This window comes from Arachis stenosperma, chromosome 4, assembly GCF_014773155.1.
Source record: "Arachis stenosperma cultivar V10309 chromosome 4, arast.V10309.gnm1.PFL2, whole genome shotgun sequence".
Taxonomy (NCBI): domain Eukaryota; kingdom Viridiplantae; phylum Streptophyta; class Magnoliopsida; order Fabales; family Fabaceae; genus Arachis; species Arachis stenosperma.
This window is the reverse complement of record NC_080380.1, coordinates 18,695,736-18,710,681: the sequence shown is the minus strand read 5'-3', so window position 1 is coordinate 18,710,681 and position 14,946 is coordinate 18,695,736. Positions and strand designations below refer to the sequence as shown.

Genomic DNA, 14,946 nt, shown 5'->3' with positions numbered 1-14,946 from the left:
ACCTTCACAAATTCTGCACTCAAAGAAGAGAATGAGTTTTCACAAAATGTGATGCAAATTTTGTGCATTATAAAGTAGAGTAACAAAATTTTTTGCTTTACTAACAGCCTTATTACATTTTTAAGTCTTAAAAGCATTTTTCCTTATTATAAGATCTCAATGTTTATATAATTATAGTATATAAAAAGGTGAATTTAAATATACCTAAAAATATAGTGGCTATGATGGTTCATGGTATGCAAGTATTTTTAAAATTAAAATCATATTTTATTTTTTGTATTTTGTAACACATTTTTAGTGACACTTTAAAAAGACTTGCTAAATAATAAAAAAAAGTGTTACTTTAATTTTAGCAATATCTTTAAAAATACTGTAATCACAGTAGCATAAACATATTAAAATAACCCATCGAAAAACTATACTATCAAATTCATGTGTATTAGTTTTGGTACATGTAACAATACATAAATGACTAAATAAATGAGCCAAACTTATTATGCTTTTAAAACATAGGATTTATAACACAAGTAATTAAGTATACATATGCGCCGTAATAGTAAGTAAGAAATAAAGGCATGAAGAAGATTTCAATATATCACGAGTATGAATAACTTTGAACATGGAACTTTGAAAAAGTCATGAAGAAGATGAAACCTTCAAAGAATATCCTATGTTTACTATTATTATGCCATCCATATATATTCTACCCTAAATCATCATGTTTAACTTAGCTATTGAAGCCTATCTACTTCAGAATTCCGTCACAAATTCATGTGTGTGTTCTTATCAAATTTATTTGGATAGGCACATAACACACACCACCAATAACGTGAACACATAGATATACACACACTTTTATTCTAAATTACCTTATTGCATTCGATACTATACCAGAAAATATCCCCTGGCCTTATCCTGAGAAATTGTGGAGCCCAATTTGTTCTCCTTTTTCTAAAAGAAAGAATTAATTAAAGAGAACAATTCCTTTGTAGGAAGATCAAATCATCAAAGATTACAACCTTGTAAATCAAGCTTGGTCTACCACAACACTTGCGTGTTTTTGTGAATTATATATGATCAGATGAACCTAAGATAATAAGGTCTTCTTCCATCAACACATTTGATTATATTCCCATAACCATTGAACTCAAACATTAAGTAATTGTTTTCCATCTTTATAGAATGTAATTAGTATTAGATCCTCGAATTGATGATGAATATAATTGAGATTATTGCTATATGAATTGAGATTTCACAAGTATACAAGGGACACAAGTGATTCAATTTCCCAATTGATACACTAAAATCGCGGTCACAAAAATGTTATGTGCAAGTAAAATATATCAGTCATTAATTAGTCATCATTAATTATTATTTATATATAAATATATGTATTATTTAATTATTTTTCAGTATATTAAGTATTAACAAATAGTAATAAGTATTTGAATATTACTAAGTAAAACTAATAATACAAGAATACAAGATGATAAAAGTATAACAGACTCCAAAATTTGAATGGCGATTGCAAATGTGGGTAGATATTGCAAACTATAACTATTTGAGATATGACATTTTACATGCAGCAAATTAAAACATAACAAACACACTATAAGACAAAACGTGACGACAAATTGATGAAGAACATAACCAACATCAACAAATAATAGTAATAAGGAAAATGCTAGGGATTATTAGTACTACTTTTACTAAAAAAATTAATTAATCTTAATCATAATAATTAAAATTTTGACCGATTTAATTATTGATAAATTTTTGCTAGGTTAGACAATTTATATTTTACATATTAATTTATTCTTCTAATTTTATATAAAATCTCAATGTTTTCTATTTTAACATTAACTTAAATATAAAATAAATATAGAAAATGTTAATCATATGTAATAGGTAATTGTTATAGTACCTAAAAGTATTTATCTAATTTATCAAAAAAAAAATAAAAATTAATATTTATTTTTAAAAATATAAAAATAAATAATTATTAAATATTTAAAAATTACCATAAAAAATAAATTAAACAAAAATTACACCAAATTATAAATAGCATAAAATTCATCTATGTAATAATACTCGGCATATATAAGACAGTAGTCCATCACAAATCATTTCTGTTGCTGGAGTAGCCACGTCAGCTCTATTTGCCGACCTTATTCAGTGCTCTAACAATTATTTCTAAAAGATTCGGTCCCACACAAAGATGAACATTAATAATGAGATCAGGTCATACCTTATGTGGACCTATATATATCCCTTTTGCATTCAATTTTTCTACCAAGTAAACAAAAAACAACACACACAAAAGAAAAAGAAAAAGGCAATATTATTCCTCAATCATTTTGAGAAATAATACTAATGGCACCCCATGCAGAACTTGCAAAGATTGGTTATGAAATAGAGAAACTCTTTGGAAGGCAGAAGAGTTTTGGAAGCAGCAACAACAACAACCTTAATACTTCTCCATCAGCAACTCATCAAAATCTATGCCAATACAAATTCTACCCAGCATACGGAAGCAAAGTTGTGCACATGCATGTTGAAGACATCACGTGCAATGAAGCTGCTTCAAGATTTATTGCTGATAATAGAACAGAACTTCACAGGAAAGGTTTGGTTGGCCAGTAACACATTAAATATATTTTAACAACATACAAGTTTTTCGGCCGATCTGCTGTAGAACTAGTCCTTTTTGTTTTCTCTTTTGTTTTTTAAAATTTAGCCTGAAGTTTTAGAAGCCTAGTAGTTCATGAATCATGTAGCTAGCTTATATATATGTATGTGACTAGAAATGTTCATGTGCTATATATGTGTATATGAATCGGTTGTAGCTCAAAGTCAAAGGTCAAAACACAAGAAAAAGTGTGTTCTGCTTTCTTCTGTAGCTCTTCTTCAAGGGGTTCAAGGTTCATCATGTTATTAGGCTTCTCTTATTTAGTTCCCTTAAAGCTATATATGTACAGAGCAAACATGTTACTATCTATCAACCAGTTTTGCTCTCATTATCATATTACTGGCTATATGCCTCTTTTATGTCGTTTTTTGCTTCTTTGGCATAGGAAAAACAGTTTTGAAATCATTGATTAACTGTGCTATGAACTAGTTAATTTTGTTTGTCAGAACATGTTAGGGCTTGAGGTAAGCTACTAATTCTTATATATTTTTTGAACATATCATTCTAACACATGTTTTAGAAATATATGAAATTTATAATCTTTAGAAATTTTGTAAAGAGGAATGGTACAGAGAGTTGTCGAAATTTATTGTTTTTGGTCATCAGTTAACTATTAGTGTTTAAAAGTATGAGATAAAGTATGTTATTGAATTATTAGATTAAAGAAACTATACTAAAGAAATTGATGATCAAAAAATAAATAATAAATTTTGAGGATTTCTTAGTATATTTTTCTTCTGTAAAAACATAAAGAAAAAGCTTAAATGAGTGTTATTTGTGTTTCTAGAGCACTTTGTGCTTGTTTTCTATATATTTAATTAATTGATTTACCCAGGCAATCATATATATAGAGAAAAAAGTGTAGCTGCTAGAAATTACAAAATAGATAAACAAATTTTATATAGTAGATCAAATTCCAGAATTTAATTATTTTTTAATTAAAATATAAAATGGTTTTGTTACGTAAATAATGATTTCTCTAAATAATGTGAACAATCTGATATATAATGGATTCAATAAAGTAAAAAAATACTCCATCTCCAAATTATCTTCTAAACCTTAACATTAGATTAATCATCTGCACATCCAATGAATTAAGCATCCGGCTATTGTTAACTGTGAATGTGAATGAGTAAATCGAATAAAAAAAATAACCATTCAATTAAAAATGATCAACATAATCATCTACATACCTATTAAATTGAACATCCCACATATCTATTATTCACATTATTTAATATTCTCGTTGTCTACCTATATTTTTCCAACGTAAAACTCATGTTATAAATTCAATAATGATTTTTTTTCTGATCAATGGGTTGTGAATTTGAATATATAAAGATAAAGAATATGAGAATCAAAGAGACGGATAAAATATGGAAAGGAAAAGTCTAAGGGGCCAACAGTTTTATTGAATTTTGGCCAGCATGTAACCAGCAGAAAAAAGTGAGCCATTGGATGAAATCTCACACCATCAAATCATCATTGATGGCTAGTTGATAGCTAACAATCACAAAAATTGCTGCCCCTAACATTGCTCATATGGAAATATTCTTTGTTAGTTTGAGTGGCCGCTGAAAGCATATTTTAAGGGATTGTGGTGGCAGCATAAGCATATATATATTTTCCCACGCAAACAGTGAATGAATGGACTAAAGTTATATTTTATTTTAGTGTGGGGTTCTATAAGAATCTAATATGTATAGTTAGAGAAAATATATAGCCAACTTTGGAACGGAAATCCAGAATTCAATCTAGGAGCTCAATGCCCATGAAGCACAAAATTTTTATTTAGATTAACCAATTTAAGAAGAAAATCTAACATTCCCCGTTGATATAGATGCTACAAAATAGAAATAAAATAGTAACCATATATTCTCTGTGAAATACTGAGGCAAAAGAAAAAGGGATAAATTTTTTTCACATTTTCTTCTCCTATAGCCTCCCTTGGAGGCCTCTATCTGGAAAATCTAAAAAAAAATTAAAAAATTCATTTTTTTAAAAAACATCTTTAGAATTAGTTGTGATTAGTGAATTGAGGCACAATGGTGATTGCAAAGAGAGTTGGTGTTGGTGTTATTTTGTGGTTGGCAGTGGCTTGTTTTGTGGTAGAAGGTGATGAAAGAGTAAGGCCAATTGCTGGGCCTGATATCTATGAGGGTCGCAATGTAGCTAAGGATGTTCTTGCTCCTGGTGAGATTATTAATAATGTCATGAGCTTTGGTGCCAAACCTGATGGGAAGTTTGATTGCACTCAGGTATATATATGTTTTTTTTGTTATAATATTTGACCATTTTGCTGAAAATTTCTTCAATATAATGAAAATAAGCATATGTTTTAAGCATGTGGTAATAGATTATAAAAGTGTAACGTTTAGGAATTTGTGTTAAATAGCACACAGCATTATTTCCAACGTCTTGTTAAACGCAACAAGAATGTCGCATAATTCGCATTTTACAACAAACAAAATTTTATAGAACATGATAGGAAATATGTAGTGTTCCAATTCATAAAAGTGAATACAAAATAAAGAGTAAAACACACTATTCACACGGAATCTAAAGCTAGGAATAGGAGTGTCACTAAAAAAATATAGATACTAGAATAACAATTCATGAGGCTAACTTTTTTATCAACACACTACTGTATTTTTAATTAGGGTTATACTCATATTTATCCACTTTTTTGGCACGAAAAAATATTAGCGTAATTTTAATATACTGAAAGTTTACGATATTAAATTTATAAATTTAAATAACTTTTTAAATATTTAACTTTAATAATGTACTAAAATTTAAAACGATTATTCAATTAAATTTATGTTTTAAATAAATTTTTAGATAACAAATTTGAAAATTAGTTGTATTTAATGATATAATAATACATGATTACATATTTTCGTAAAACTATTTTGTATTATTATATTTTTTATTTTTTATTGTATTTTTCAACCTAAAAGACTAAAGATTAGTCCATTATAAATTTAAGAATAGATAAAATTTGAACTTATATATTTAATTAAGTGAACGAACGAGTTAATTATTAGATCAATCCAATTTAAATGACACATATAAATTAATATATTTTACACATACAAAAATCTTTAAAAAATCATTTTCCAAACCATATCATAATTTTCATGTATATGTACTATTATTTGCCCTATCTATACATGTATGGCTGCATGCCTTAAAGATTCTATCCTAAAAATCTCAATATAATTTCTGACGCATTTGACAAAATAATTTTGGAATAACACATGCTATAGGAACAGGTGGCATCCTATTTTAGAGGTACCAATTCCACTTTTTTGCATTGAAACTCCACTAAATTTCCAGCAAGTGTCATATATTCCACTAATAGCATTAGTACGTGATGTGACGTAAAGAAATTAGAATAAATTAGTTTAATAATAGTTATTAATTTACCTATTAATCTATTTTTTACAAATTAAATATGAATAATAATAATAATAATAATAATAAATTGATATTTGCTAAGATAGTAAATATATTTTACTAAAATAAAAAAATCATAAATTTAATTCTTAAACAAAAAAAATTTATATAATATTTTGATAATATTATATAATCAAATTATTTTAATAACTAAATTCAATTAAATTATTCTAATATTTATTAGTATAATAAAAATTAACTAAAAATAAAAAAAATATATAAAAAATTAATTAAATAAAATTACAAAAAAAATATTTCTTTTTAGCAATTATATTTTATATTTTTATTACATATAAAATAAAAAAATCATATATAATTATCTTAATTTATTAATTAATAATTATTAAATAATTTAATTAAATTATTATTTGACGATTTTTATCCATCAATTTTACTTACGTAAAAACAATACAACTACATGAAAAATAAATCCATGACGATTGCATGCACATTTGATAAAGATTGTATTGTAATAATGAAGGCGTTCATGGACGCATGGAGAGCAACATGCAAGTCGAAAGTGCAAGCAAGGGTTCTGGTCCCTCTAGGAAGGTTCGTGGTTTCGGCAATGTACTTCGCCGGGCCGTGCACGACTCCGGGGCCCGTCACGGTCCAAGTTGAAGGCACCGTGGTTGCAACAACGGACATCAGCGAGTATGTTGACGGCGAATGGCTCATGTTCCAAGACCTCTCCGGTATCAAACTCATTGGTGGTGGCACCTTTGATGGACAAGGAAAAGATTCATGGTCCCAAACTGAGAATTGTGAAACCGACTCCGATAGCGCCTGTGTTAGAGCTCCTAGTGTAAGTTCATCAATCCACTTATCTTAATCCTTACTACTTTTTTTTTTAAATATATAAAAAAATAAATATGTTATTTGTACACTAAAATTAATTACTAAAATCAGCCACCAATGTATTTATGTATAAATACACTTATAGTTTAATTTATTTTCAATATATATATTTATATTTCAATATATATTTTATACTAGTGACGAACTTTAGTAGCTGATTTTGGTATGCACTTAGCATAATTTTAAAAAAATAACTAATCCTCGATATCTGTATATGTTATACCAACATATGATTTAATTTAAAATAATAATATAAATTATTTTATTTAATTTAATATCTATAATTATCTATATATATATATAATATTTATAATTATATATTTATTATATTTAAAATTACTTGTTTATTTTAACAACAATTAAAAAATATAAAGTAAAAAACAAATACATTAAAAAAAAAAAGCAAAAGAAAAACAAGCTATAGCTCCCTATGGTTCCTAAACAATCTTCATTTAAAGTGCTGACATTAACATGAAAAATATGCTTATATATATTTTAAAGGTTGACTAATGCTAAATTATAAGGACAAGTAATATTTTTTATAGAGGAGTGTTAGGGACTAGTAACTTTTGTGATTTGTAGTCATTAAGTAGCCATCAATGATGTTTTTAATGATGTGAGATTTCATCCAATGATATGGGATTACTCATTTTTGTTTTACTGGTTATATGCTGACCAGAATTTAATAAAGTTGTCGACCCCTAAATTTTTCTTTTTTATATATTTTTAGCATTGGGCAATAATTAATGTTTGAGGTTTTATGCATGTGTTTGGCGATGCAGAGCATTTTCTTCAGCAGGGTGAACAATGGAATCATACAGAACATAAAAACCTTGAACCCCAAAGGCTTTCACATATTTGTCACAAACTGTGCCAACATTAGACTTAGGTTGCTTAAGCTCACAGCACCAGGTACCAGCCCCAATACTGATGGAATCCACATTAGCCACTCCATCAATGTCAAAATATCAAAATCCAACATTGAAACCGGTGATGATTGTGTCTCTATGATTCAAGGGGTCAACAATGTTACCATTAAGAGACTAAAGTGTGGCCCTGGACATGGTATTAGGTAATAACATAACTACTTATTATTCATTCTGTTTATTCAAAAGTGTCATGATACTGTTTTTCACAAAAGTTTAAACTTCTAAAAGTCTAAAGTTTAATCTTTATTATTTTTTAAAAGAAAAAAAAAACATAATACAAATAAAAAAAAGAAAAAAAATTATGCAAAAATTTATGTAAATTCAAAAAAATTTTGTATAAGCATACATTTTAGAGATATAATCATTCATTCATGTATTTCCTTCTATGTGCTTAAATATTTGAAAAAAGTGATTTCATAACAAAAAAATTATATAAATTTTTGTATCGATTGAATAACAATATAAAATATGACAGTATTGGTAGTCTTGGAAAATATCAAGATGAGCTAGAGGTGAGAGGAATTAGGGTGGAGAATTGCACATTGGTTGGCACAACCAATGGCCTAAGAATAAAGTCATGGCCAGAGAAGTATTCAGGTTTAGCAACAGATATAAGCTATAGTGATATTACCATGGAAAATGTTAAAAACCCTATCATCATTGATCAAGAATATCAATGTTCTCCAGGCATCTGCAAAAAGAAGGTTCGCTACTTGTTTCTTTATTATTATACATTTCCTTTCTCTCTTTTATGATTAATTGATCCAAGTAATTAGCTCATATTATACATTTCCATGCAGCCATCACTTGTAAAGATAGCAAATGTTGGTTTTATAAATGTAAAAGGAACAACAATTTCACCAATTGCAGTGGATTTAAGGTGTAGTAAGCAATTCCCATGCGAAAATGTTCAACTTCACAACATAGACCTCAAGCTTCTTGGACCTATCCTTCCTTCTGGCGCAAGATGTGCCAACGTTAAACCTATCTATGGAGGCATTCAAATGCCACCAGCATGTCCATAGAACAAAATCATGAACCAATTAGACTCAACTTCTTCGTTAATTGTATATAAATTAAATTAAATTGTACAGAAAGGCAGAAATTAAATTGTACATAAATTAAATTAAGTGAACTAAATTTTTTTTTAGTTTTGAAAGCCTTTAGTATATGGCATATGCATCTTAATTAGGAGTACATCTTAAAGTTATGTCAGTATATACGTACTTCTAAACACGGAATTAAATAGAAATTGTAGTTAATATCGTTCTAAATTATGTCCCATTTTTGTTGTTTTGGGCTTGATATATACAGGTTAATGTCAATTGTTTCCAATAATGTATTTTAATTTTTTTGGTACTTAAGATTCATTTCTGGTTATTATTTAGTCTTTGAAATTGTTTTTCAGGGTTACTATGATTTTATATCTACATCTATAGTTGAATTAAGTCTATTAGTGCCAAATGGCAGTGGCTAAATTATATTTAGTCTTTAATCATGACTGATGTAGTTTGTTCTTCACGATTCTTGCCTCACTACTAATCGAGATTGTTTGGGGTTGTTTGTATGTATTGTCTTTTATGTCACTGAATGTTAATCCATACTAATCAAGAGTGCTATTCATGATAATTCTTGGTTCTTGGCATCTTGAAGTATAAATCAATGGCACCATATGCAATTGAGTGTGCTTTAGTAGCCCTTCCATGGATCATGCGTGCACGATCCAATCCTAGGCCAATTAAGTTTAATCCTCACTTAAAAGACTAAATAATTAAAAAAGATATAAAAAAATATTAAATAAAATTCATGAGTGGGTAATAACTGAAAAACTATTTTTAGATTTCTTTTTTATTTTTTATTTTTTTTGCCATTACCATTTTGAAATTTCAATATTTCTTTTGTCAAATTATACCTTTACACCCTATCACACACCCACTCTCACTACTAGAAAACTTGTTATTACAGATGGAAATTTTCGACAGATTTTATTCGACAAAAATACAGATGGAATTTCAGAAGGATTTTTTGTCGAAAAACAAAAAAAATGGATTAGCATAAATTATAGACGGAAAAGAGAATCCGTCGATAATTCCATCGGAAAAAATAATTTTTTTCCGTGGGAAATGGTTACAGACGGAAAATCCGTCTATAATTAATGAAGAATTACCATGTGTTCATAACACGCAGCGGAAGAAAAGAAAGTAATCCTAAAGATCTATTTTGTGCTTAAATTTTATTCCAATAATGTAATATATAGTATATCAGATCTAAATACCTGAGTACGCTAGTAAAAATCTTTTTCTCCTTCGATGATACGAAGGAGCTATGCGTATCTACACCGAGACCAACATTTGCTATCAACTCCTTGATCAATGGACATCTGATCTAACTTGAGAAACCTCTTGCAACTCTTTACACGCCATAAAATTCTTCTCCAAGAATCAGGCTCACATACGTTTATGTATGTAGAGGTGAAGGAATAAAACCCTTGTGTTTTATTCTCATCTCCGTCACATTCCTCTACTCTTGGCATACATATATATAGTATGAGATTTATTATTGATTTTAAATTTGTTTCTCTATTCAAATTTAAATCATATCTTGAAATTCCAAATCCGAATCCTTCAAATTTTATGAACCATATCATAACAATTTAAAACATAATCGATTTGGATCTCATCCAAATTTATAATTCAAATTTAGAAATAGAATAATTAATTATTCTCAAATCTTATTTAATATTCTCAATTATAATATTATTATTATATTCTTAGTGCTAGCAAAAAATATAATAATATTATATTTGAATTAATATAATTATTTATTTGATCAAATCAAAATAATAATTAAATAATTCTACAGCAAAAATTAGAACACTCGTTAGTCTGTGACCTCATAGGTTCAATACTAAGCGGGTAGTAAATTAGTCATACTAAATTTACTAATCAAGGTTGGTGTCTAGCAACACTCCTCAACGACCCGATAGTATGAAGTAATATATTTTTACTAAGAACCTCAGAAGAACAAAGTAATTCCTTCCATCTTTCCAGCTCCTGGTTAACCCTTAGAGTATGGTTTAATTGTCAAACTCTAACTTGTTACCATTATTATAATAAACTGTGAATGACCTAAAAAACTCATTTCTTCATTCATTCAATCCTCTTGGCCAAGGTTTTATTCATCTCAGTCATTATAATCATAGAGCTCAAACTCTTTACCGAGAGTTGACGGATTCCTTATTGACTAATCATTAATTCTACAAGTATTTAAATCATACCCAATATCCATTCAACTAGCACCCTAGGGTATTAGGTGTCCGGAATCAAAGTATAATAAATACGTTGTTAATTACTTTGACAGTCGCAGATCAAAGAAAACTTTATTACTATGTTCATCTTGAGAATATCCTATTGACAAAAATGTGGTAATTATAACCATTAGGAATTCTCAGAGTGAGTCAGTTCAATGGTCATATCCCTATATGTATCATCTATATATATAATTTAATAAATGAGATCTATTAATCTTCATCCAATGAAGACCATTATATATATATATATATATATATATATATATATATATATATATATATATATATATATATATATATATATATATATTGATCTTTTCGGATTATTAATGTCTTTTTAATAATCTTATGATCAAGAACAATTTAGATTAAATTATAAAAGATTTATCTCTCAATATTATGATCACTATCACAATGATAAATCTCTAAATTTAATCAAGGACGTTATTATATTAGCATTTTAATATAATAACAATAACAAATTATTTGACACATAATTGATTGGATTGTGGTCATACTCCTTATTCCCAACAATCTTCCACTTGCACAAGAGCCAATCATGATATATTGGATCTTGGGCATACTATTATCTCGATAATCTCCTACTTGCACTATAGAGGCAATCAATCACGTGTATAATTTTTAGTGCACATTTGTGTTTATCAAAACTCTTTTGACTTTAAACACCTTTACTCTTGAGCATATGTGCTTGATCTTTTGAAAAATACACCTAGTGCATAATAAATATTACGTTTTCTCCAAACATGAAATCTCCCACTACAATAGTGCATAATATTATTTTTAGGACAATCCTTATTGAACATGATTATAAAAAATCTATGTAACCATTAGATCTATCTTTATAGAATTGTATCATCATACAAATAGGCTACTGTTCAAAAATTTAGTTTGACGATCAAACTTTTTATACTTTTAGGATAGTGAAAGAATATCCTTTATTAAGTGGTAAACAATTCTAATAAAAGTAATTGTACTCCCACTCTTTCTTTAAGATGGAATTCCTTTTCTAAAAAAAGGAGTTTAACCTCTTATCACAGATGCTTTGTCATTAGAAGAGTGATAAAAATAATCTCATTATTTCTTTAGGGTAACCAATAAATCTTATTTATTGGACCTAATATCAATTCTATTGTTGTGCAATCTCTTAACACATATAAGACATCTCCAAACTTTAATGTTCTTGAGTTTTAGCTTATGCCTTTTCCATGTCTTATATGGATAAAAAAAAATTGATTTAATGAAAAATTTGTTAATTTAGCAACATTTCTAAAACGTAGTCCAAATATTTAATAAACAGTGATCATCAACTAAATCAAATTTCATGTTTCTTTAAACATGATGGGATACATAGAGTACTAGTATTTGTGCATTAAGAATCTCATTCTCTATTCAATAGAATATAAATTAGATATGGGAGATTTTACTTTAAGCTCTTATAATAAAAATACTCAATATCTTTATTATTGGTCAAACCAATCCTTAAGAGCAATTTTGATTCAAATCCTCAATACTCATATTGAGTTTTTCCAAAAAGATCACAAACCTTAATCATATTAAAAAAAATTTTGTTTGTAACAAAATAAATCTCTAAAAATTCTTGTAAGAACAATTCTCGCTAAAGCCATTTGGCTAATGGCATTCCAACTTCTAAAGTTGTTTAATTCAAAATATATTGCCCAATACTCCCACTAGTTTAAATAAAATCTTTGATAGTCATACTATCTTACTTTGGACACCATACATCTTCTCAAGATGTTCAATAATAAATAATGGGTATATACTTTTGAAATTAGAACTCATGGTTGTCAAAACAACCTATATTATAGTAAAATAATATTTTAGATACTTCACAAGTATTAAATATTCCATCACCAATTTTATTGGACAATATTATTTCAATAGGATTATCATGTCCATGATACCCTTTCATACATAAGAACAATTCTTAATGTATAGCCAATTTATTACTTTCAAGTATGCCATACGAAAGATAGACATATTTAAAAATTTAAAACATGAAAGTAAATAAAGAAATCTATATTTCTGGCAAAATTATTTAGAATCGTGAATGAGTACCTTGGTTGTCAAGTTGTTACTCATACCTATTCTAAATAAACATGATTAAATTATATCCCATATAATTATAATCCCAAATAATTATCTGGTTGTCAGACAATTATTTAACTGAATTATATTTTATACCTCTAGGTTGTCTAGGTTCAAGTATAAAATTAATTCTCCTTATGCATCATCATATACATGAATAAATTCTATCCGTAATTACAAGTCTTCTGATTATCAGGTCGTTCCTTGTAAACAAGAGATAGATTTATTTTTGACAATATCTTAACTTTTAGGACTTATCGCTATTGTTAGAGAATTTCTACCGGTATTTTTGGATTAAATTTTATACTCCCAGATTGTCTAGGTAAAAATATAAAATTAAATCCCTAATACATCAAATGTATATACTGATTATTATCTTGAAAATAAAACTCTTGGTTGTCATGCTGTTTTTTATAATAAAAAAAATTAAAAAAACTAATTTCTAGAATTATAGTGTTCAAAACACATCAATCAAATCAAAATTTGATTTTTCATGTACTAACATTTAGTCTTAAAAAAAATTATCAAATCAAATTTGACCTTTATATATACATTTATATATATATATATATATATATATATAAGAAACAAATAAGAGATACTTTGCATCTTATTCCTTTTATTGTGATCAAAATCACAATAAAATTTAATAAATAAATAAAATCAAACAAAATATTTGATTATAAATATAACTTTTATATTAAAAGAATGATAATTTAATCACAATTAAATAATTAAAATAAATTAACTATTAATTTATTAAAAAACCATCTCAATGGAAATAAATACATCACATGTTTAAAAATAATTTGAATTAATCCTATTAATTCGGAAACTTTAAGAAAATAGGAATAAAAATTTAAACACAAAAAGCCAAAGCTCTGATACCACTGAAGGATTACCATGTGTTCATAACACGCAGCGAAAGAAAAGAAAGTAACCCTAAAAATCTATTTTGTGCTTAAATTTTATTCCAATAATGTAATATATAGTATATCAGATCTAAATACCTAAGTACGCTAATAAAATTTTTTTTCTCCTTCGATGGTATGAAGGTACTATGCGTATCTACATCGAGACCAACATTTGCTGTCAACTCCTTGACCAATGGACATATGATCTAACTTGAGAAACCTCTTGCAACTCTTTGCACACCATAAAATTCTTCTCCAAGTATCAGGCTCACATACGTTTATGTATGTAGAGGTGAAGGAATAAAATCCTTGTGTTTAATTCTCATCTCCGTCACATTCCTCTACTCTTGGCATACATATATATAGTATAAGATTTATTATTGATTTTAAATTTGATTCTCTATTCAAATTTAAATCATATCTTGAAATTCCAAATCCGAATCCTTCAAATTTTATGAATCATATCATAACAATTTAAAACATAATCGATTTGGATCTCATCCAAATTTATAATTCAAATTTAGAAATAGAATAACTAATTATTCTCAAATCTTATTTAATATTCTCAATTATCATATTATTATTATATTTTTGGTGCTAGCAAAAAATATAATAATATTCTATTTGAATTAATATAATTATTTATTTGATCAAATCAAA

The 14,946-nt window shown here is 27.2% G+C and overlaps 1 protein-coding gene across 1 annotated transcript; it reads left to right on the top strand.

Annotated features, from left to right (window-relative positions):
- The first annotated feature begins 4,734 nt into the window (after positions 1 to 4,734).
- On the top strand, positions 4,735 to 8,960 carry LOC130974728 (exopolygalacturonase-like). Its single transcript, XM_057899583.1, has 5 exons — positions 4,735 to 4,947; positions 6,630 to 6,953; positions 7,789 to 8,078; positions 8,411 to 8,639; positions 8,736 to 8,960. The coding sequence occupies exons 1-5, from the start codon at positions 4,735 to 4,737 to the stop codon at positions 8,958 to 8,960; spliced, it is 1,281 nt and encodes a 426-aa protein (XP_057755566.1).
- Positions 8,961 to 14,946: the final 5,986 nt, after the last annotated feature.

What these genes read in the sequence shown, in the direction of transcription:
- LOC130974728 (XM_057899583.1), top strand. Translation starts at nt 4,735, where the DNA reads ATGGTGATTGCAAAGAGAGTTGGTGTTGGTGTTATTTTGTGGTTGGCA. An exon ending in CCTGTGTTAGAGCTCCTAGT is followed by an intron (nt 6,954 to 7,788) that starts GTAAGTTCATCA and finishes TTGGCGATGCAG; the next exon opens with AGCATTTTCTTCAGCAGGGT. An exon ending in GGCCCTGGACATGGTATTAG is followed by an intron (nt 8,079 to 8,410) that starts GTAATAACATAA and finishes AAAATATGACAG; the next exon opens with TATTGGTAGTCTTGGAAAAT.